This window comes from Pongo abelii, chromosome 14 (genome assembly GCF_028885655.2).
Source record: "Pongo abelii isolate AG06213 chromosome 14, NHGRI_mPonAbe1-v2.0_pri, whole genome shotgun sequence".
NCBI lineage: Eukaryota > Metazoa > Chordata > Mammalia > Primates > Hominidae > Pongo > Pongo abelii.
In genome coordinates this window covers 57,075,956-57,100,662 of record NC_071999.2, presented here as the reverse complement: position 1 = coordinate 57,100,662, position 24,707 = coordinate 57,075,956, and the positions used below count along the sequence as shown (strand labels likewise).

General features: G+C 38.9%; 1 protein-coding gene across 17 annotated transcripts in view; it reads left to right on the top strand.

Moving 5' to 3' along the window:
* NEK5 (NIMA related kinase 5) overlaps nucleotides 1-24,707 on the top strand; it is a 92,912-nt gene that overhangs the window by 5,328 nt on the left and 62,877 nt on the right. For 12 of the 17 annotated variants that reach the window (XR_010136641.1, XM_063714656.1, XM_054528621.2 and 9 more), the window contains 9 exon segments: nucleotides 4,779-4,875; nucleotides 11,875-11,972; nucleotides 13,666-13,749; nucleotides 13,833-13,903; nucleotides 15,838-15,924; nucleotides 19,723-19,777; nucleotides 22,000-22,200; nucleotides 22,278-22,359; nucleotides 24,416-24,549. Coding sequence is in view for 16 of the 17 variants with exons in the window: in XM_063714656.1 (XP_063570726.1) it covers nucleotides 4,779-4,875; nucleotides 11,875-11,972; nucleotides 13,666-13,749; nucleotides 13,833-13,903; nucleotides 15,838-15,924; nucleotides 19,723-19,777; nucleotides 22,000-22,200; nucleotides 22,278-22,359; nucleotides 24,416-24,549 (909 nt within the window). In the remaining variant the exon portion in view is untranslated. 17 annotated transcript variants of the gene reach the window in all.

The following is a 24,707-nucleotide window of genomic DNA, read 5'->3' as shown; positions in this document are numbered from 1 at the left end:
AGCTAGGACTGCAGGCATGCGCCACCACACCCAGCTAATTTTGAAATTTTTTTTAGAGACAGGATCTTGCTATGTTGCCCAGGCTGGCCTCAAGTGATCCTCCCACTTTGGGTCCCAAAGTGCTGGGATTACAGGTGTTAGCCACTGTGCCTGGTCTGCCTTGTGCTTTTATATTGTTTCACTCTTCAGAGAAGTTTTGAGACCCTTTCTGATTTGCCCCAAAATTACGGCTCCTATCACATACCCTACTTTTTTTCCCCACTCCAGCCTCTGCATTTGCTTATGGGGCTGCTGCTTCCAAGGTCGTTGCCTGCTGATCTCCCAGCATCAAGATCCCACTTGTTCAAGGCTGAGCTCTACCATACCTCCAGAATCGTCCCACTCTAAAGAATTTATCCTTCTCTGTAAACTTGCATAACTTTTATTGGAACCTCTGTTATAGTACTGACTGCTTTCTTTCTGGACATGCTTTGGCTGTTTATTTTGTGCCTTCTCCTCCTTATTTAGCTGTAACATGTTCTGTGAGGACCGAGTCCATGTGCGTTTTGTGCTGGTATTCCACACAGCACCTAATGCTTGGTGCCAGGAGATATTCAATAACTTCTTATTGGATAGATGATTCACTGGACAGATGCTTTCAGGCCCTCTTGCTCTATTGCGAAGCTGGTATATACTTAGGAATTATAAAACCATTTTAATTCTGTGTAAAGAGAAAATATTTGAGAGGTGAATCTCTATAAAAATGTACATTACTTCATTTCATAGCATCTCTCCCATTCTTTAGTATAATCAAAAATTGACTATATTTTTCTAATAGAGCACCAATTTTTCATCACTTTACTCATGAACTACTCTTGTCACTATGCCATAAATAAGTAGAATTTTATATTAGACCTCATTATTCTTGTTTTCCCATATCTCTTTATGTTATGGAATTTACCTGTAACATCTGTGTCACAATATTAACATTTATTACTTTTTTCTTCCTATCTACTCTCATGTAGTTTTTCATTACTTCTTATCTAGAGAAATTTATATTTCTTCTCTCTAATGCCTCCCTACTCCCTACACTAGACCCCAGAACTAAATTGCTTGTTTTCTTACAGGTACCAAAAAGCTAATATTTTCTCTTATCATCCTACCATTATCAAGCATGTTCTTTTCCTTCTGGGCTCAAATAAAAGTGTTTTATCTTTCCTCAATTGTGAAAATAAAAATGTTCATTGTACAAATTTTGAAAAGAGCCAAAGGAGAAAATAAGACCATTTAGAGGAAAATAAAAATAGCATATAACCTCTTTCTTAATCACTATCAACATTTTGCTGAATTTCTCTCTAGACTATTTTTAATGTATAAGTATATAAGTTATTAGAATGATTGGTGTCATGGTAGTTATACTCTTTTTTTTTTTTGAGATGGAGTCTCGCTCTGTCGCCCAGGCTGGAGTGCAGTGGCGTGATCTCTGCTCACTGCAACCTCTGCCTCCCAGGTTCAAACAATTCTCCTGCCTCAGCCTCCTGAGTAGCTGGAACTACAGGTGTGTGCCACCATGCCTGGCTAATTTTTGTATTTTTAGTAGAGACGGGCTTTCACTGTGTTGGCCAGGCTGGTCTCGAACTCCTGACCTCGTGATCTGCCTGCCTCGGCCTCCCAAAGTGCTGGGATTACAGGTGTGAGCCACCACGCCCGGCCCAGATATACTCTTTTGTAACAGTTTTTTATATTAGCAATATATTGTGAATATTTCCTCATCTCATTCAATATTTTTATATAATAAAATGTTGTCATATAATGATATTAAATGTTCACACTAATGATAAAGGGACCACCTGCAGGGTGTCCATTATATGTCACACCATCCTGGGTGTTTTATTATATATATCAACTCAATTTAATCTTCACAACCACTTAAAAGGTAGCTCTCATTATTCTCACTGTACAAGTGAAAGAGCTGAGGCTAAAGAGGTTAAGCAGTTAGCTCCAGGATGCACAGTAATCAGCAGATCCATCTAAGTCTTTCTCTGCTCTTTCCATGATAATACATTGCCTCCCTTTATTTTTAATGACTGCATAGCATTAAAGTGGTAGCAGGTTAAAAATACCATAATTTAGCTGGGCATGGTGGCAAGTGCCTGTAGTCCCAGCTATTCTGGAGGATGAGTTGGGAGGATCCCTTGACCCCAGGAGTTAAAATCCAGCTTAGACAACATAGCAGAACTCTGTCTTAAAAAAAAAAAAAAAAAAAAAAGCTAGCAAGCAATTTATTAAAAGTTAATTTATTTAACTCTTTTTCTATTTTCAGATAATTACATTGTTTGGTTAGTTTTTTGGCTATGATTCAATAACATTTAATATGTAAAGTATGATTCATTTTTGTTAAACAAAACTATGTATATATGCTTGCCTATATATGCATGACATAAAAAGCTCTAACTATTAACAACAGTTATCCCTAGGGAATATAGTATTAGGTTGGTGCAAAAGTAATTGCATTTTTGCCATTAAGAGTAAGGTTACCACCTATGGGCTTTCATGTGTGGGCTAGATGAGAAAGAAAGAGGGAAGTTTCACTTTTACCTTATTCACTTCTATTTGACTTAAAACAAGCATGCATTATTAGAGTAACTTAAAAACTAGCAATAAAACACTGTAACAAAGTCTTTTGTATGAGAACTCTTCTGTACACTTTTATTATCTTCTTTGGATAAATTTCTAGAAGAATTAGTCAAAAATAGGAACATTTCCCTCATGCCTATAATCTCAGCACTTTGGGAGGCTGAGGCAGCTAGATCACTTGAGGCCAGGAGTTCGAGACCAGCCTGGGCAACATGGTGAGACCCCATCTCTACTAAAAATACAAAAAATTAGCCAGGTATGGTGGTGCTTGCCTGTGGTTTCAGCTACTCAGGAGGCTGAGGTGGGAGGATCACTTGAGCTCAGTGGGCAGAAGCTGCAGTGGACCAAGATCATGCCACTGCACTCCAGCCTGGGTGATAGAGCAAGACCTTGTCTTAAAAAAAAAAAAAAAAGATTTCTTCAGCAGGATATAGACCCCCCTGCAAAAATGAACATTTTAAATATTCATATTATATATTGTAAAACTGCCTTCCCAGAAATATTTTATCAATTTGTGTAGTTTTACCAGAAATAAATGAGTGTCCATTTTGCTGCTTTCTGGCCAACAGTGGTTATTGACATTCTTTTCATCTTTGCCAATTTCATACATGGAATACTACATTACATTTTGTTTTAGCTTTTAATCCTTTTTTTTTTTTTTTTTTTTTGCAATGGAGTCTTACTCTGTCACCCAGGCTGGAGTGCAGTGGCATGATTTTGGCTTACTGCAGCCTCCATCTCCCAGGTTCAAGAGATTCTCCTGCCTCAGCCTCCTGAGTAGCTGGGACCACAGGTGTGTGCCACCACACCTGGCTAATTTTTTGTATTTTTAGTAGAGACAGGGTTTTGCTATGTTGGCCAGGCTGGTCTTGAACTCCTGGCCTCAAGTGATCTGCCTGCCTCGGCTTCTCAAAGAGCTGGGATTACAGGCATGAGCTACCACACCCAGCCAAATTTTGCTTTAGTTTTTATTCCTTTGATTACTGCATGAGATTGAATATTTTTTTCTATCAGCCATTTTTACTTCTCTTGTTTTTTTCAGGTTGACTATTCTTGTACTTTGCTATTTTTCTGTTGAGGTGTTTGCCTTTTTAAAAATTATTTGCCATAAATTTTTATATTATAAATATATTTGTCATATATGGTACAAATATTGTATCCTAACCTTTTGTTTGTCTTTTAATTTTGTTTATAATATTCTTTTAAATAGTAGTTAGGAATTTTTTAAGTTGCTAAATGTATCCAGCTGGTAGGAGTAATTTAGCTGTTTTTGTTTTGAAACTCCTATGTACTGACTATACAATTTAAATTGGGGCAGGAAACACTGAAGCTTAGAGGGGTTAAGGAACTTACTGAAGGATCCTTCAGCTGAGATGTAGGGAAGCTAGAATTGAGAATATTAATTTTTAAGAAGTTCTTAAAGTCTAAATGAGAATGAGAAATCTGGCCAATGTTGAAGACCTCTAATGGGTGGAGGCCCCGTGGACATCAGAAAAGCGGGGCAGTCAGGGGCTGGAAGTCAGGGTAGAAATGACAAGTCAGCAAAGCATCAAGAGTGAGGAAGAAAAAGTAGAAATGAGGTGTGGCCACTGGTACTGGCACCAAGCCCCTTGGAAAGTATTGTCTATAGATGAAAGTAGAACAAGAAAATACACCCAAATACTTCTAAAATGAAGTCATGCAAGACAATTTTTATTTGAAAATGAAAAATGTAGTCATCTTAATACAAAATTTTACTGGCCTGATTTCTGTGGGATATGACACATTTTCTTTTTTTAGATTTCATTTGTTTCTTCTCAGCAGTGATTGCTCCTGGAATGTTGCATTTTTATAAAGAATTCCTTTGCTACTGAAAGATAGATATTAAAATATGGCTCCATATGGCTAGATAATGAACACAGTACCACCAGTCCAACTTTTAATATAGCAAAACTTCACCAGAAATATTTATTTTCTTGATGATGATTGTCGACAAATCATTGATGAGATATAGGGTACTCAACTAATTCTAGAAATGTTGTTTCCTGCCATTGAAAGATCGTTTTCAAAGTGACATTAAAAGCCAGTGAAATCCTAGAGAATTTTAGGTGGAAATGAGCAGAAAGCATGTTCTTGAAACCAAGTTAGCTTTATAGACTACTCTGTCTGTTAATGTAATTTAGATGCCCATACAAGAAAAAGAAGCTTCAAAGAAAGAAGTGATTCTTCTGGAAAAGATGAAACATCCCAACATTGTAGCCTTCTTCAATTCATTTCAAGGTTTGATTTTCTAACATTCCTTAAGTATTTTTATAAAGTATAGGCATGTTGACATATGTAAAAAGATTTGTTCCTAAGGACTGTGTATAGATTAATTTTTGTAAATGGGTCATTTCCTCATTTACTTAAATTGCAGCTTGAGACATCCTCGTTATTTCCTCTCTAGTAAGTTTTTGTAGACAGCTTTCTTATGTTTTCTTGTTTTTCTGCCTCTCCTTAATTCTCACTCTCCCAAAAAATTAATGACTGCTTATTAGCTTCTTTGCTGTAGTAACAACCCCCAAATTTAAGTGACTTACAATAAGACACATCTATTTCTCACTTACATTACATGCTAGCTGTGGTGGGCTGGGGTCTTGAGTCTGGGGCCCAGGCTGAAGGAGCAGCTCAGATAAGGAACCAGCTGTTCTCATAAGCAAGAGAAGAGGGGAAAACAGAGCCCACCACACTATCGCTCTCAAAGCCCTGCTAGGATGTGTGTGTTTGTGTGTGTGTGTTGGGGGGGTACTCTGCTTACATGAGATCCTGCATATCCTTAGGCAACAGATGGGACTGTGTAATCCTCTTACAGAGAGCCAGCAAACAGCCACGCACCATAGCCTAGCACACTGCCATGGAGAGGGGGAGAACTTAAGGGAAGGAATTCCCTTCCTCTGTACACCTGAATACAATTCTGCTGAGAACTTTAGGGAAGGAAGTCCCTTCCTCCGTACACCTGAATGCAATTCTGCCTCTGCCCATCACTGTAGTCCAAAGGTAAAAAATAAATAATAAATGAAGGGGCATTGGTCAGACAGCATTCATTCACTGAACTGATACTTATTGAGTATGATACTTATTGAGAACAATATGCCAGGCATTGTTCTAGGTGTCAGGAATATAGCAGTGAACAAAGCAGATGAAAATCCCTGTTTTCATGAAATTTATATTCTAGTGGGAAGAGATAGACAATAAACAAATCTACGGTATGTCAGGTGTGTCTTAAGTTGTGACAGGGCTGTATGTGCTGACAGTTTTATGAGGGGTCATTCCCCAGCCCAGCCCCCAGCACAGGGCTGTTTTAAGACTGATAAGTAGTTCATGGAGCAGAAGTGTTAACCTCAATATCTTCAAGCATCATCAGTTGGGTAAAAGTCAGTCAATAAATGAATACAGCCACTGTGTCTCGAGTATGTAAACTGTGCAGAGCACTGTGTTCCCTACTGATTAAAACTGCTACATTCAAGGTACTTCTGTGTGTATGGCCCTTCTTTGGCTTCTGGGTATTTAAAAAGAGCTCTTGGGACTCTTCTGAGGTCTTCCTGGGAGCAGAACAGTATACATGGTCTGGAATTGGGTTGCATGGAATAACTTTCAAGGAAAGCCACTGAATAAAGTGCCCTGCATTCCTGTCCATTGGCTACTGATAATGCTATAAGATGATCTTTCTCTTCTTTATTTTGTTTGAGGTTATTACTGTGACTCTCTGGCTAACTCCTACTTATCCTCAGGCCTTTTCTGAACTCACAATTCAAATTACAGCTCCCTTTGGTTCTCTTCCACAGCAGTTGCACTTACATATGTCTATTTATATAATTATGAATTTGTTTGATATTTGTCGCCCTTTACATAGTAAACTTAATGAATTTTGGGGCTCCATCTGTTTTGCTCACCACTTGATCTTTGGCATCTAGCACACATGGCTGCTCAATACCTATTTACTGAATGAGCAAATGGACTGAACCACTTTTAGAGACTGGAGTATTTCCTTATACCATGTGAGATTGATTTTTGAGGACAGTTTACCACTGGAAGCTTTTGCAAAACTGAGGTCATTTTTACAGTATACATAACCTTTGCTGTGTTTGTTGATACTGTAAGTTTACATTTTCTCATGACTCTTTTTAAGTAGAGCACCCCTGTGTTTAGGAAAACTAGAGCTATTGTGATGCCTTTGAGTTTGCTTGGCCGATTGCTGAGACTTGAACTACTGAGCTTATCTAAAAGCCTCAGAGGGCCTTGTAGCCTCTGTCTTTTAGAGAGTGTAGGTAAAGGCTTGTTTTCCCTCAAATGGCTTATCTCTGATCATAAGAACCATGGCTCTAATGTTTGTCTATAGAAAACAGAATGTTTTTGGCTGGGCGCAGTGGCTCATGCCTGTAATCCCAGCACCCTGGGAGGCCGAGGCGGGCGGATCACCTGAGGTCAGGAGTTCAAGACCAGCCTGGCCATGGTGAAACCCCGTCTGTACTACAAATACAAAAAAATTTAGCCGGGCATGATGGTGTGCACCTGTAATCCCAGCTACTTGGGAGGCTGAGGCAGGAGAATCGCTTGAACCTGGGAGGCAGAGGTTGCAGTGAGCTGAGATTGCGCCACTGCACTCCAGCCTGGGCAAGAAGAGTGAAACTCTGTCTCAAAAAAAAAAAAAAAAAAGAAAAAAGGATGTTTTTATTGGTTTGAAGCAACATAAGAAAAATAATGAGAATGTAGTGATATTTTCCTAAGACTAAATTAATTCCATGTAAATTCCATCAATAAACATTCATTAAGTGTCTGTTATATGCCAAGCGTGTTCTAGGTCTTGGAGATATATCAGCAAACAAAATAGGCAAAAATTCCCATGCTGTTTTATTTGTTTTCTATTACTGCATAGCAAACGAACACAAATTTAGTGGCTTAACAACAACACCTATTTATTATCTCTTGATTTCTGTAGGTCAGAAGCCTGAGGTTGGCTTAGCTGGATTCTCTGCCCAGAGTCTCAGCTAGTTGAAATCAAGGTGTCAGCTGGGACTGTTATCTTGGCTCATGGTCCTCTTCTAAGCTTATTTAGGTTGTTACAGATTTCATTTACTTGCAATTGGGGTAATTGGATCATGGCTCACTGCAGCCTTGAACTCCTGGCCTCAAGTGATCCTCTCGCCATGGCCTCCAAAAGTGCTGTGAGTACTGTGCCTGGCCAGAAAGAGCTCTTTTACATTTATTTAAACACAGAGTTTTATTTTATATTACTCTTACGCACACATAAAAAAAGAAAATATAAGCAAACAAATTTGGTTAAGGTATTCTAAAAATTATTTAGGCAGTGAAAACATTAAGCCTGCCGGGTCTACAGCACGTGATTGGAAGATGCCAATGTCTGTAAGAAACAATCTTGATTTTTTTTTTTTTTTTTTTTTTTTTTTGAGACAGTCTTACTCTGTTGCCCAGGCTTGAGTGCAGTGGTGTGATTACAGCTCACTGCAGCCTTGACCTTCTGGGCTTCAGGGATCCTCCCACCTCAGTCTCCTGAGTACTGGGACTACAGGCACGTACTCCCACACCTGGCTAATTTTTGTATATTTTTTCTTTATAGAGCCAGGTTTTCGCCCAGGCTGTCTCTGTTGCCCAGGCTGATCTCAAACACCAAGTTCAAGCAATCCACCTGCCTTAGCCTTGCCCTCCCAAAGTGCTGGGATTACAGGCGAGAGCCACTGCGCCAGGCCCTTGATTTTTTAAAAGTGCATTTTAGAATAAATTATAATAATTGTTTAATAAATGTTGGAACTTGACAAATAAAAAGGTTATTTAGTGCCCCTCAGTTGTTTTGAAGTGTCAATGATCCATGAGCTTTACAGCAGATGGAAAATTTGAGAGCATAAATGATTTTTCAGACACTTCCAATAAATATAAAATTAACAGTGGCTAATGGAGAAAAATCCTTATTTTACAGTCAGATAATGCTAATTGACATTAAGTAGTTTCTTTTCTTTTTTTTTTTTTTTTTTTTTTTGAGACGGAGTCTCACTCTGTCACCCAGGCTGGAGTGCAGTGACGCAATCTTGGCTCACTGCACCTCCACCTTCTGGGTTCAAGCAATTCTCCTGCCTCAGCCTCCTGAGTAGCTGGGATTACAGGCACCCGCCACCATGCCTGGCTAGTTTTTGTATTTTTAGCAGGGACAGGGTTTCACTGTGTTGGCCAGGCTGGTCTCAAATTCCTGACCTCAGGTGATCCACCCACCTCAGCCTCCCAAAGTGCTGGGATTACAGGCATGAGCCACTGCACCCGGCCAGTAGTTTCTTTAAGATATCTCTGTCAGCCGGGCGCGGTGGCTCACGCTTGTAATCCCAGCACTTTGGGAGGCCAAGGCGGGTGGATCACGAGGTCAGGAGATCGAGACCACGGTGAAACCCCGTCTCTACTAAAAATACAAAAAATTAGCCTGGCATGGTGGCGGGCGCCTGTAGTCCCAGCTACTCGGAGAGGCTGAGGCAGGAGAATGGTGTTAACCCAGGAGGCGGAACTTGCAGTGAGCCGAGATTGCGCCACTGCACTCCAGCCTGGGCGACAGAGTGAGATTCCGTCTCAAAAAAAAAAAAAAAGAAGGTATCTCTGTCATGATGAATTTTTAGTCAGTTTCTTTCACCAAAAGCCAGTGTAAGGTTGAATGAGTTGGAGGTTGGTGAAAACGAAGTGAGATGAAATCCTGTCTCCTCTGTTTCATTATTCTGATTCTTCCATGGTTTTGAAATTGCCCTCCCTTCATTGCTGTGGCAGACCTTTTAATGACTGAGCTTCAGTGATAAGAAACATCAATTCTCCTAAAAGTAACACATTCCTGAAAATAACCGATCTCTAGATATTAAGGCATATCGGGAAGCATCTTCTCAGAACCCTTCCTAGATCTCCAGTCTTACTCGCATGCGCTTTCTCCTCACCCTCCAGCCTACAGACTTCTTCACAGCACTTGTCACCCAATGCTGAGGGACTCCCCAACTAGACTTTGCCTTCTTAACAGTAGAATGGATGGCTTCTTTGCTTTTTATTCCTACACAGCATTCCTTGCTTTTGCATGTCCTCAATAAAAGTTTGTTAATAAATGAATGGATCTGTCTCTTAAAGAAGAGAGGAGGAAAAATTGAAATATGTGAAAGAAGATGCATGGTTTGTGAGTTAGAAGCAACCAAGGGTAGATACTGCCAGGTTACTGATATCCACAGTAAAGTTGGTTAGGGTACTTTAAAGAGTAGGATAGCAAAAGATAGATATTTGTCAAGAGATTTTGGCATTTAGTGGGTACTACAGGGGAAAATGTTATCAACAATTGCTTATAAGACTGATTTTGGTACATATGTTTTGTGTTCCTTCGGGGTTTTTTTGTTTGTTTGTTTGTTTTTAGTGAATCCACTCAACAAACATTTAAGCCCCTTTGATGTGCTAACTACTGTTTTAGGTACAAAAGAATGAAGTGTAGACAAACAAGTGAGTAGAAATCCTTCTTTTCTAACAAGATCCCAGTTGGTAGTTGGTTGGCTAATGAAGAAAGCTGGTTAAAGCAGAAAATCATCTGTTTTAGTCTATTCCAGCAGCTATAACAAAATACCATAAACTGGGTGGCTTATAAACAGCAGAAATTTATTTCTCACAGTTCTGGAGGCTGGGAAGTGCAAGATCAAGGTGCAGGCAGATTCGGTGTCTGGTGAGGGTTCACTTTCTGGTTCATAGATGGTCCGCCTCATTGTGACTTCACATGGTGGAAGGGGAGAGGGCTCTCTCTTGGACAGCAATCCATTAATGTGGGCTCCACCCTCATGACCTAGTCACCTTCCAAAAGCCCTATACCTCCTAATACCGTCACTGTGGGGGTTAAAATTTCAACATATACATTTGGGGAAGACAAAGACATTTAGATCCTAGCAATTATACAAACATATTTTAAGATAAGAAGACATAATCATCCTTTGAGTGGAAATGGCCAGGAAAAAGAAAAAGAAAAAAAATTTAAGGAAATTACAAGCATTTGTCAAAGGATAGTTTCTTTTCTTTAATATGGAGCAAGTGTTTGTGGATAATCTGTCCACAATCCTTTTAGAAGTTTTCTTGTCATATTTCATTCAACATTTAGGTCAATGGTTATTTATTTATTTATTTTTAAACTCACTTTTACTGAGTCCTCCAAAGTATTCAGGATAGCTTTTGGAGGAATAATCACATCTTTCATTTTCTATTCATATTTCATCAGTTTATGTAATAAAGACAAGAATAACTCACTACAGTTCAAGAAAATTCAGAATTATAGTTGGTAGATTATGAGTCCACTCACTGTAGTTCTGAATTTTCTTTCTTACGTAAGCTATATGTCTTATTTAGAATTTCTAGTTTCTTTTTTTAATGTGGAGCAAGGATTTGTGGATAGTCTGTACATAATCCTTTTAGAAGTTTTCCAGTTATATTTCATTCATCCCATCAACATGTAGGTCAATAGCTTTTTTTTTTAAAAACTACTCACTTTTACTGAGTCCTCCAAAATAATCAGCATAGCTTTTGGAAAATAATCACCTTTCATTTTCTATTCATATTTCGTCAGTTTCTGTTATAAAGACAAGAATAAATGGCGTAAACATATTTGGGAAAAAAAACAATGATCTTGGTAAGATTCAGTTCAATTGGTAAGAGCAGAGGTACTTGGACATACTAGAGAGCCTAGTAGTATTTAGTGGTAACCTTGATGGGGCAATAGCAATGGAGAGTGTCCTGTAATCTAGTGAGTGGTTTAGGCAGAGGTCAGTTATAAGAGTTTCTATAATATTCAATAACATAGATGAATAAGTGCCATATAAATATGGCTTTATGCCCAAATTCAAGAAGGGGCTATTAATTCTTCCTGGGGTGTTATGAAAGAGTCACAGCTGCTATTTTTACAGCAGATTTCTAATCTCTCAAAGGAATGTATTAATAAAAATAGCCAACATTTCTTAAACTCTCATTATGTATAGGCACTATTCTAAGCATCTGACATGGATTAACTCATTTAGTCTTTCCAACAATCCAAAGAAGAAATTTCTATAATATTTCCATTTTACAGATGAGGTAATGAGGCACAGAGAAGTTAAAGTGACTTGCCCAGAGTCACAGAGCTGAGAAATATAAATGGTATAGTGGAATTAGAACCCAGTCCATCTTGATTCCACAGCCAGAACATGACTGATAAATATCTGAAATCCTTCCAGCACCAAATGATTCCTTTTCTTACAGAGAACGGCAGGCTGTTTATTGTAATGGAATATTGTGATGGAGGGGATCTCATGAAAAGGATCAATAGACAACGGGGTGTGTTATTTAGTGAAGATCAGGTAAAAACTTCTAATTTACTTTTTAATTTTTGTATGTGTGGTAGGGGGAGAATTAAATTTATAATGTCATAAGTACTAGACTATGTTGATATAAAGCATGTGTTTTGGTAGAGAAATTCAAACTATAAAATAGTAGATCAATATTCTTGGTAGATTCAGTCCAGAACAAGTTTGCAGTTGAACTTAAACTGAATTGTTTTTTAGAGAGTGAGATCTTCTTGAGAAAAGATAGTCTGTTTGGACAATCTCATGTAGGATGCCTCTGAGATAAGTCTTCATGGTTAAAAAAAAATCTGAATGTGAGTGTTCCTTAGCCATTTAACATGTAACATATTTATAGCTTCACTGTTTTCTCTTTTACCATTTGGTGCTCTGTTTTAAACTAGATATCCCACTTTGCTAGGGAGGATAGAAGCTTGTCTTGGCAATGCCTATTTAGTTTCATTGGTTATTAAGAGGGGGAGATAAAAGATAAAGAATAATGGCCTCTCCCACTTTCTCTTTGCACAAATGTATTTCTCTTCTATACTCCAAGCCTCCTTGGAACCCTCTTGGGAGTGGTACTCATGAAGGAGACAGGTTTGTGTGTGTGGAGAGGAATCTGAATTAGCGCCTGTATGATTGATGGTACGGCCATTGCCTCAAGAAGCACACAGGAAAGGCCCACCATCTTTCCTTTGGCCATTTGTTTCTTTGTTCTATTTTAGCATGTAAGAGCATCATGCTCATATAATTTCCTCTTAAAGTTGAATATTTTGAATATATGAAGGATTAAAGAATCAATATCTCTAACTTCTGTAAGATTAATCAAGCATTCTTTGTATGCTCATTTATATTATATATTAAAATCCATATTGATAGAAACTCTTTTTTCTTATCTAAGTATTATTTTGCCACATTTTATAAAAATGCTTCTCATGACAAAATTTTGAGTTACATTTCTTTTTGTTGGGAATGAACTAAAATTACAACTGAATATTAATGTCTGGAATATAGCTTTATTCCTATTATTTTCCTCTTTCTGTATAATTTGGCAAAGAACCAGTGAAATTTTAGAATAGATTAAATAAATCTCTGTAGGCATAGAACACATTTTCATAAAGAGGCTCATGGTCAACAAAGATAAAATCAAATCATGACTTAGAAATAAAATTAAACTTCAAAAGTAAAGTATTTGTTGGTTTTGTATTAGATATATCGATATTTTATTACAATTCCTAACAACCTCACAGATCACCCATTTCTTCCTCTTTCTCTCCCGACCCTTGTCACCCTCCTTCCACTGTAAAGGAAGAACCAATGGCTCCCAGGTTATCAGAAAACAGCGCTGCTTGTGTACTATTCACAATGCAGTTAGCACCCCAGGGTTAAGTAGGAAAAAAAAGAAAATCATGAACGGCATGCCTCTTTCCCTTGCTTCTACTTACCTTTTTCTGCATGGGGAATTTCCCTTGATACCAGTGATATTTGGATTACTTTTCTGTGCCTCCATTTTTTTAGTTGTAAAATGAAAATAATAATATGATAAAGTGCACCTATTAACTTCATTCCTATAAATACACATACACTATATGTGTGTATGTGTGTGTGTGTGTGTGTGTATAATTTCTTTCTTTCTTTTTGCAGGTTACCATGAAGACATTTCAGTGACTACCAGGCTATTCAGTGGCTTTGTTTTGTGTTCTCTCTATAGATCCTTGGTTGGTTTGTGCAGATTTCTCTAGGACTAAAACATATTCATGACAGGAAGATATTACACAGGGACATAAAAGCTCAGGTAACAGCTCAGAGAGAAGACTAAGACAGAACTGATCTTTTCTTGAAGTACCTCAAACAACATGACATTTTCTCTATTTATAGAACATTTTTCTTAGTAAGAATGGAATGGTGGCAAAGCTTGGGGACTTTGGTATAGCAAGAGTCCTGAATAAGTAAGTACTTTGAAAATAATTTTTCTTTCTAGTCAAAGTGGCCCAAATATGTATTTTTAGGTATCATGGATTAAGAAGATATTAAAATCTTGGTTGTCTAAATAATTTTAGGTAGCTTTATGTAAATGCATTACATCAGATGGTACTTTGAGATTAAAATTCTCAAGATAAATTGTGGTGTAATAGAATGATGTTGCTAATATTCTGTAGTGATTCCAGTTTATCAAACATGGATGTGACTGTAATACGCATAAAGCTAGAGAGAATTTAGTGAAATAGGCAGGTTTACACTTCTTAATGAAAAAAGTCAAACTCTGTAAAATATTTGAAGAGATTTATTCTGAGCCAAATACGAGTGACCAAAGGTCCATGCCTGTGACATAGCCCTCGGGAGATCCTGAGAACATGTACCCAAGGTGGCCGGTCTACAGCTTGGCTTTGTACATTTTAGGGAGACGCAAGATATCAATAAGATGTACATGGGTTTGGTCCAGAAAAGCAGGACAACTCAAGCTGGGAAGAATGGGAGGGAGCTTCCAGGTCATAGGTGGATTAAAAACTTTTCTGATTGGCAATTGATTGAAAGAGTCTATCTAAAGACCTGGAATTAGTGGAAAGGAGTGTCTGGGTTAAGATAAGGGGTTGTGGAAATGAAGGTTTTTATTATGCAGATGAAATCTCCAAGTAGCAGGCCTCAGAGAGAATAGATTGTAAATGTTTCCTCTTATCAGATTTAAAAAGGTGCCAGACTCTTAGTTAATTTTTTCCTGGATCAGGAAAAAGCCTTGGAAAAAGAAGGGAATTTTCTTCAAAATGTAGATTTTCCCCACAAGAGATATCTTTGCAGGACTATTTCAAGATACGGACAAAGAAACATGATTTGGGGTAAAATATTTTGATTTCTTTCAGGCCTGCTATCTGTCATGTGATGTTATACTAGAGTCAGGCTGGACTTTGGTATCTTATTGCTACAAGGAGTCTGCTTTGTCAGTCTTAAGGTCTGTTTTAATGTTAATGCTGGTCAACTGTGCCTGAATTCCAAAGGGGAGGAGGAGATAATGAGGCACGTCCGACACTGCTTCCCATCATGGCCTGAACTAGTTTTTCAGGTTAACTTTGGAATGTCCTTGACCAAAGGGAGGGTTTATGAGTTGGTTGGGGGGCTTAGAATTTTATTTTTGGTTTACACACTTTCTAGCAGAATAAATTGGTGCACCTGTTTGGAAGACAATTTGGTGGCAATATGTATCAAGAGATTTTTAAATATTCTGTTTCTGGGAATTTCTTCCAAGGGAATAATTTGAAATTTGGAATAACGTAAATGCCTAAACAATTGGGAAATGGTTAAATTTAATAAAGCTTGGCATGACCATGGCCATGTACCTGAATGTATCATAAACATTTGTGGTTTTGAAGACTTCTTGATAACTTTGTTATACTAAGTAAAGACAATGGAATTCTGAATTTTAAATACATTGTGATCACAGTTATATGAAAAATATGTGTGGAAAAAAGACAGGAAGGAAATATATCGGAATTTTAACAATAGTTGTTTTAGGTGCTAAGATTCTGGGTAACTTTTTTCTCCCTTATTCATTTTTGTATTTTCCAAGTTTTAAATCATGAGGTTGCAATTTGATAATCTCTACATCTGAGAGATTTTTATAACATGAGAATTTCATCTCTTTGTGGAGTCTTTAAGCCATAAAAAAAAAATTTTAATGTGTAAATTTTTGGGAGGTGAATTGTGAGTTTAAAAATCAGCTGATTTAGTTACTTTATCAACATACAGTGTTTTGCTTTCTTCTAACACATGTATGCATCAAATCTTGTGTTATCCATTTTCACATTTTTTTCTTGCATGTCCATGTCTTAAGACTTTTCTTACTCCAATAAAAAATCATGCTGATTTATTATTTAATATAATTTACTAGTTCCATGGAACTTGCTCGAACTTGTATTGGAACACCTTACTACCTGTCCCCAGAGATCTGTCAGAATAAACCCTACAACAATAAAACGTAAGTTGCTGACTCTTAGTTTGAAAGTGTCAGTAAAATCTGATGGATGACACTGAATGAAGATTCCAGAAACTAAAATTCAAATCTCTTCTCTATTTCTTATGGTACTTTTGTAATTTCATTTTCTTCATGTGTGAAATTGTTCCTGACCAAACTGAGGGTTGGGCTGCTATTTCTCACGGTCCAATACGAGATGCAGATGAACTGGGGAGGAAGAGAGTTTTTATTTTTGTAACCAGTACAGGGAGAAGGCCTGGAAATTATCACCAGACCGACTCAAAATTACAAAGTTTTTCAGAGCTTATACACCTTCTAAGCTATATATCTATGTGTAAGTGTGCATTCATTTAAAGACACAGTGATTAACTCCTTTTAATCTATAACTAAGGTCTGAGTCCTGAAGACTTTATTCTGGAGCCTCAGTAAGCTTACTTAATCTAAATGGGTCTAGGTCCTGGGGTGATTACCCTTATTTTGTCTCCTGCTAAATCATGGAGGTTTAGGGAGTTCCTTCAGACCTCCAATAAACTTGTTTGTGGAGGCCTGGGGAGTTTCTTCAGACCACCAATAAAACTTGTTTAATCTTAAATGGCTCCTGTTAAGAATTCCTTCATTATTTTGTCATGGTTTAAGGCCCAGGAAAGGCCTAGGCAAAACTCTTGATGGGCTTTTGTTACATTACAGCCTTTGTATAAGGGCACTGGCTTTTTTTTTTTTTCCTTTGAGACAGAGTCTTGCTCTTGTCACCCAGGCTAGAGTGCAATGGCACAATCTCGGCTCACTGCAACCTCCGCCTCGCAGGTTCAAGCGATTCTCCTGCCTCAGCCTTCTGAGTATCTGGGATTACAGGTGCCTGCCACCATGCCCAGCTAAAGTTTTATATTTTTAGTAGAGGTGGGGTATCATCATGTTGTCCAGGCTGGTCTCAAACTCCTGACCTCATGATCTGCCTGCCTCAGCCTCCCAAAGTGTTGAGATTACAGATGTGAGCCACTGTGCCTGGCTAGGCACTGGCTTTTTTAGCTTTTAATACTTAACTTCACCACTCAGTCAGTACAGAAACAGTTGTGATGGAGGCCCGCGTTGGTAAGACCTGGCCTGCCACAAAATGGGGATCCCAGTGACTATCTCTGAGCAGTGTTACCTGAAGGTTTCAAACTTGTTTAGAAGAAAGTCATTTCTCTTCATTTAAAGATACAAGTGGTATAAAAAATGACATCGAAAATTGCAGTCACTGTGATGTCCATTTTTGTATTATATGTTCTTACCTTTGAAGTACTGTTTAGTCTATTGCAAGAAAAGATAGAAGAGGATGAAGTAGAAGACAATGTGGTCTGGTGACCGCTCACTGGATTAGGAGCTAGGAATCCTAGTCTTGGCTCAGTTGCTAACTTGACCAAGTCATTTGACCTCTGTGGGCCTCAGTTCCCTAACTCATAATAATAAGAGTATTGACTAGGTAATCTTCAAGGTGTCTTCCAGCTTTAAAACCCAGTTAGTTTTTGTGTATGTGATATCAGAGTCTGGTTCTCAGCAATAATTTTTTTTTTTTTGAGATGGAGTCTGGCTCTGTCATCCAGGCTGGAGTGCAGTGGCATGATCTCGGCTCACTGCAATCTCTGCCTCCCGGGTTCAAGCAATTCTCATGCCTCAGTCTCCCAAGTACCTGGGACTACAGGCACGCACCACCATGCCCAGCTAATATTTTGTATTTTTAGTAGAGACAGGGTTTCACCATGTTGGCCAGGCTGGTCTTGAATTCTTGACCTCAGGTGATCTGCCCGCCTCGGCCTCTCAAAGTGCTGGGATTCCAGGTGTGAGCCACTGCACCTGGCCCTCAGCAGTAATGTTAATGTATACTGCAAGAAAAGGTGAAGAGGAGCTTTTGCTTCCTATAAGGAGAAGGAAAAAAATTTCATTTTTCAAAGCTGGCTGCCATTGAACAAGTTGGTGATAAGGAAGACTGAGTTCCCTTTGGAAGTTAATTGTCCTTTTGATTAGGAAAAAACGCCCAAGAGATTCTTGGCTATTGGACTTTGAAGGAGATAAATGGAAGGCAAAGCTCAGATGATAGAGATTTACAAAAAGAATAGTAAGAATTTCTCTGCATAATAAAATAACAGGGATTTTTTTTTTTTTTTTTTTTTTTTTTTTTTTTTTTGAGACATCCCCTGGCACCAAGGAGTTTGGCTTCAAGTTAGTTGTGCAGGAATTCAGGTAGGGTGTGTTGGACGGAAAGTAGGCTGTTCAGAGCAGGGCATGCCACAGACAGCCTTGGGTCAGCTGCATTGTTTTGTTTGCTTGTACTGCTTTTCAAGAATTTGAATCAACATTTAAATACTGCTGGATATGGTGGCTTATGCCTATAATCCCAGCACTTTGGGAGGCTGAGGGGGATGATAGCTTGAGTCCAGGGGTTCAAGACCAACCTGGACAACATTGTGAGACCCTGTCACTACATCCAAAAAAAAAAATTAAATATTGAAAGACTTTAAAATATGCATAGTTTGTACCTCTGAAAATTGGAAGATCTTAGCAATAATCAGGTGGGTAGCTGCTGGCTCCATTAGAGGACTGGTTCACCACAGTCCTCAATATGCAGAGTGGTCTCAGGCCTGCAACTGGCCCCACCCAACCCCCAGGTGGCTGCAGTACTGGCCTGAGCCCTGGGGGCATATAAATTCTCTACCCTGGCTACAGAGGGTGCTCTGGGAACAGAAGAGAAGTTTGGGTCTGTGGAAGCCCTAGTAAAGACAAGTCTGTGTGGTGTGAAATGGTCAGTGAGTTTCTAGAAGGTCTAGAAAGTTCATGTTTGTTTCCTGGGTCAGGTGCAGGTGTCTCACACCTGTAATCCCAGCACTTTGGGAGGCCAAGGAGGGAGTATTGCTTGAGCTCAAGAGTTTGAGACCAGCCTGAGCAGCATGGTGAAACCTTGTTAATGAAAAAAAAAATTATTAAAAAAATCCCACAAATTTGTTTCCCACCAATCTTTCCCACCAATCTTACCATCTATTGTACTTACCGTCTTTTGTACTCAAACCCTTAGTATAAGTCTATCTCTCTCTCCTTCTCTGTGACACACACACACACACACACACACACACACACACACTCATGCACAAAGCGTTGCTGCTAGAGGAGCCATTTACCTCACTCCTCACTTTAATGATTCCTTCTTGCTTTGACTCCTTGACTTCTCATGAGACATTTTTTGATCTTTTAGATTTAATTGTGCTTTGTGTTCTATAAAATAACTCCTCAAACCAATCACACATAAATATTTATGAAGTACTAAATCTGTAAGGAGCAAAGCTCGTGATATATATTTTAAGTATATTTTTAAATGTTTATTGAGAATCAGATACTACGTTTATCACATAATATAACTTTGGTTCTGTCAAAAGCCTTGAGTAGGATATATCTTTCAAAATCAGCCAAATATTACCTTTTGAGTCAAAACAAATCCATGTTTGAGTTCTGCCTGCCTCCTCCAAATTGCTCAACATTTCATCATACGTACATTGTTTTTGAGCAGGAAGCTGAACTAAATATTAAGCCACCAGGTTGTAGCAAAGTTTGTGTGCCTTTCTTCGACTAGAAATCTGACAAACTACAAATGGTTTTCATTTTACCTCTCAACTTCTAATAAGAATTGATGATATATCTGAAAGCATTTGTAAAAGCTGATCAACTTACATAAAATTGTAAAGTGACACAAATTTAAGGCACTGTAAGGATAAAAGCTTTTATTAAGAATTACGGATATTTTCTTGGCATGTAAACTCTTATCTTCTTTAGGGATATTTGGTCTCTTGGCTGTGTCTTATATGAGCTCTGCACACTCAAACATCCTGTAAGTATGCTCATTGTCAGACTAATCTTGAATTATTGGAATTGTAGAAAAGAAATTAACTTCTGGGAGAAAAAGGTTAATGTTTGGTTTTATTAGATTGTTAAAAATTATATGGATAAGCTACTTAAAATAATGATAGATGACATGGAAAGATGTCCAAGCAATATTATAAAGTAAAAAGTCCAAGTTGGAGAATAGTATGTGTAGCATATTTCCATTAAAAATAAATTGTGTGGGCTTGGCATGGTAGCTCATGCCTATAATCCCAGCACTTTGGGAGGCTGAGGTGGGTGGATCACTTGAGGTCAGGAGTTGGAGACCAACCTGGCCAACATGATGGTGACACCCTGTCTCTACTAAAAATACAAAAATTAGCCGGGCATGGTGGCGTGTGCCTGCAGTCGCAGCTAGTTGGGAGGCTGAGGCACGAGAATTGCTAGAACCCAGAAGGCAGAGGCTGCAGTCAGCTGAGACCACGCCACTGCACTCCAGCCTGGGTGACAGCAAGACTCCATCTCAAAAAAAAAAAAAAAAATAAATAAATAAATAAATTAATTAATTAAATAGTGTATGAATAGATACGTTCAGCAAAAGGAAAATGTACATGGGCAAAGTTCATAGGAAACCAGGCACAAGCTTTTAAGAGTCTTTTCCCAGAGGTCACATGGGATGTGCCAAATCCTCCAGCATTGTTACCCACGTCACCTGTGAAATGTGATCTATAAGAAAGCTCATCGGATATACCCAGTGCCCAGGATTTTTACTGGGGACTGGTCACATAGGCACCCTCTACCTGGCATATGCCAAACTTCCAGACTCCTGGGAAGAAAGCAGGTGTTCAGCATAAACCATTTTGTTCACATAAACAGCTGAGGCAAAGAGAGCCACTCTTAACATTCAGGGAATGGTGGGAATTCTTCTGAAATCTTAGTTCCCAGACGCCAGCCACGGGCCAACATTGTAAGCAGGCCTTTCTGAGGAGAGCCTGCTACATCAACTCTTTTTCTCCACAGCTGTCATTATTGTTATTAATTATTGTCAAGGGTTGCACAGCCAGTGTCTGACCAAAATGTGTACCCCCTTTTTTTTTTTTGAGATGGAGTCCCGCTCTGTCACCTAGACTGGAGTGCGGTGGCACGATCTCAGCTCACTGCAACCTCCGACTCCTGGGTTGAAGCAATTCTCTTGCCTCAGCCTCCTGAGGAGCTGGGATTACAGGTGCCCACCACCACACACGGCTAATTTTTTTGTATTTTTAGTAGAGTCAGGGTTTCGCCATGTTGGCCAGGTTGGTCTTGAACTCCTGACCTCAGGTGATCTGCCCACCTTGGCCTCCCAGAGTGCTGGGATTACAGGCATGAGCCACCATGCCCAGCCAATGTGTACCTTTATTGCTACACCATGGTGTTGAATATTATTATGTATAAATAACAGTTGGTTTCATACAATAGAAGATTGCTGGTCTATGAAGCATTTTAGAGGAAATTAAACAATGTTTATGTTAATTTTAAAAAACGAGATAAAATTTCATATCAGTATGACCTCAACTTTGTAAAATAAACATCATTTTTAAAAAGGATCAGAAGGAGCTATACCTCTGAGTGGTAAAATTATACTTTTTTCCCCTGTCTTTATAACTTCCTATACCTTCCAGTTTTTTATTATGAGTAAACATTATTTTGATAATAAGACAAAAAACAAAATAAAAACTTGTTTTAAATAACATGGCATCTTGTTGAGTAACTGCAGTATCTGCTCATGAAAGATTAGTTGATGAAAACAATTTAGGGTGGACCATAGTGCTCTTTTTTATTTTTTGATTGAGACAGGGTCTGACTCTGTCACCCAGGCTGGAGTGCAGTGACGTGATCACGGCTCACTGCAGCTTTGACCGCCTGGGCTTAGACAGTCCTCTTGCCTCAGCCTCCCAAGTAGCTGGGACCACAGGCTCATGCCACCAAGCCCAGCAAATGTTTAAAAACCATGATTTGGAGAGATGAGGTCTAACTATGTTTCCTAGGCTGGTCTTGAACTCCTGGGCTCAAGTGATCCTCCTGCCTTGGCCTCCCAAATTGCTGGGATTACAGGTGACCCTAGTGCTTCTAACTGCAATTTAAAGGCGTTGTTTTGCTTCTTGGTATATTTGTTACTTTAACACTTTTATTATTTGTTCCTTTAGTAACTTTTCTCTGATTTAGTATCATTGCTCCTTGTCCTTTCAGTTTGAGGGTAACAACTTACAGCAGTTGGTTCTGAAGATTTGTCAAGCACATTTTGCCCCAATATCTCCAAGGTTTTCTCGTGAGCTACATTCCTTGATATCTCAGCTCTTTCAAGTATCTCCTCGAGACCGACCATCCATAAATTCCATTTTGAAAAGGCCCTTTTTAGAGAATCTTATTCCCAAATATTTGACTCCTGAGGTGAGTTTTGAGGTGACTCTTTGGATTTTGGCAGAGATTTTGGGTTGCAGGTCCTTGACATGTGTGTTCGGTTTTAGGTCATTCAGGAAGAATTCAATCACATGCTTATATGCAGAGCAGGAGTGCCAGCTTCTCGACATGCTGGGAAGGTGGTCCAGAGTAAGTGTGACTTTGCCATGCAATCAAAAGTATTTATTACACATGTCTCACACAGAGAGTAATGCAAGGAAATTTCACCAAACATATTGAAAGTGGACATTTAAAAAATGCAAGCAGTATAAGCAGGAGAAAAATCATCTTGTCAAATGGCAACTAGTGAGTGTGCCTGAAAGTTGTATATCTAGCTCATGCATGACCACAGGGTTCCTTCTCATTAGTCAGGAAACCTCCATGAAGCAGAGGACATGCTAATAGAGATGCTTGAAGAGGTTGAGCCCAAACTTAACTTTTGTGTAGTGAAGGGCCAGAGTGGGAGAAGGTTGCAGATAGACATGGATGATGAGATGAAACTTATTTTTCTGAAAGAGGATAGACCGGCAATTAAGAATTCTGTTGCAAAGGACCATCGGAGCTGAAGTTAGGATCTTGGGGCCTAATTGGTAACAGTAAGAACTATTACTTTGTGGTTCCCAAAGAAGGCAGGAGATATTTTATGGTAGTAATAAATAGAGAAAACTTTTTTTTTTTTTTGAGATGGAGTCTCGCTCTGTCATCCAGGCTGGAGTGCAATGGCGCGATCTCTGCTCACTGCAAACTCCACCTCCTGGGTTCACGCCATTCTCCTGCCTCAGCCTCCCGAGTAGCTGGGACTACAGCCGCCCACTACCACTCCCGGCTAATTTTTTGTATTTTTTTTAGTAGAGATGGGGTTTCACTGTGTTAGTCAGGATGGTCTCGATCTGCTGACCTCGTGATCCGCCTGCCTCGGCCTCTCAAAGTGCTGGGATTACAGGCGTGAGCCACCGCGCCTGGCCAAAGAAAACAATTTTAGTCCTTGTGTCAAGAATCAGCTAAGCTGTGTGTCAGAGGGAGGGGTGCATTAAGAAAGAGAAAATTACTAATTCATTTGATGCTGTGAAAGTCAAAGCCCCAGAATTTAGCCATAACTGAATGCCTGGACTTACAATATCAGGAGGAGCAGAAAACCCCTCAAAGGAATCCATGATAGGAAAATGTTATCCATTGAGATAGAGATTCTAAAATCAAGGAAAGTTAAAGAGAAAATGAATGAGCCTCTTTGCCATTTAATTTGACTAACATTGTTGTATACCAGTCTAGATTGAGAATGTTTAGAAAATAGACAAGTACAGAGTATGGGACAGTGTATTGTCCATATTTCTAATCTAGGTAAGATAGGAGAACAAGAACAGTTTTTTTTTTAATTGAGATGGGGTCTCACTGTGTTGCCCAGGCTGGTCTCGAACTCCTGAGCTCAAACAATCCTCCTACCTTGGCCTCCCAAATTGCTGGGATTACAGGTGCGAGCCACCTTACCCAGCCCAAGAACAAATTTTGATGGAGATAAAGACAAGCATTAGAAGATCTACTCATACCTCAGTCCCAGCACTTTGGGAGGCCAAGGAGGGCAGATCACTGGAGGCCAGGAGTTTGATGCCAGTGTGGCCAATGTGGCCAAACCGTGTCTTTACTAAAAATATAAAAATTAGCTGGACCTGGTGGCCCATGCCTGTAATCCCAGCTCCTTGGGTGGCTGAGGCACGAGAATCGCATGAACTCGGGAGGTGAAGGTTGCAGTGAGCTCAGACCCTGCCACTGCACCATAGCCCGGGTGACAGAGCAAGACTGTCTCAACAAAAAAAAAGAGAGAAGATCTACTCATAAATTCCAAACAATGTGGCATGAATGGAGTGGCCTGATAACCCAAGTTCTAATGACCAAATTTAATAACTTTTATTATTACCCCATACATATTGTTTCTGTAAATGTTAATATTAATTTCTATTTTTCTGAAAAAAGGTGATGTTATGTATTACTAGAAATATGCAAAGGGACTCTGAAAAAATGTTTTTTTTTCATTTAAAGAAATTGCATATTAATTTTTCATCAGTACTCTCACTGTGTGTAAAATATCTCTGGCTAAAAAGTAAACGTACTGTGTTATGAAATGTAGCTTATATTTATACTCTTATAAGTATCAGTATTAATGGTGTACAATTTTTAAAACATTGAAGCTGTTTTATTTTGGTTAATTAAGAGTGTAAAATACAAAAAGTGAGATTCCAGGGAAAGTGCCCACCAAGATCAAGGATATCTGTGCCAGTTAAAAGGAATGCTATATTGCATAGAAATGAATGGAGACCACCAGCTGGAGCCCAGAAGGCCAGATCTGTAAGTCATTCTAAACCCTCCTTTGTGTTTTTTAGCTATGGTATATTCTTTTTTTTTTTTTTTTTTTTTTTTTTTTGAGACGGAGTCTTGCTCTGTCGCCAGGCTGGAGTGCAGTGGCGCGATCTTGGCTCACCGCAAACTCCACCTCCCGGATTCAA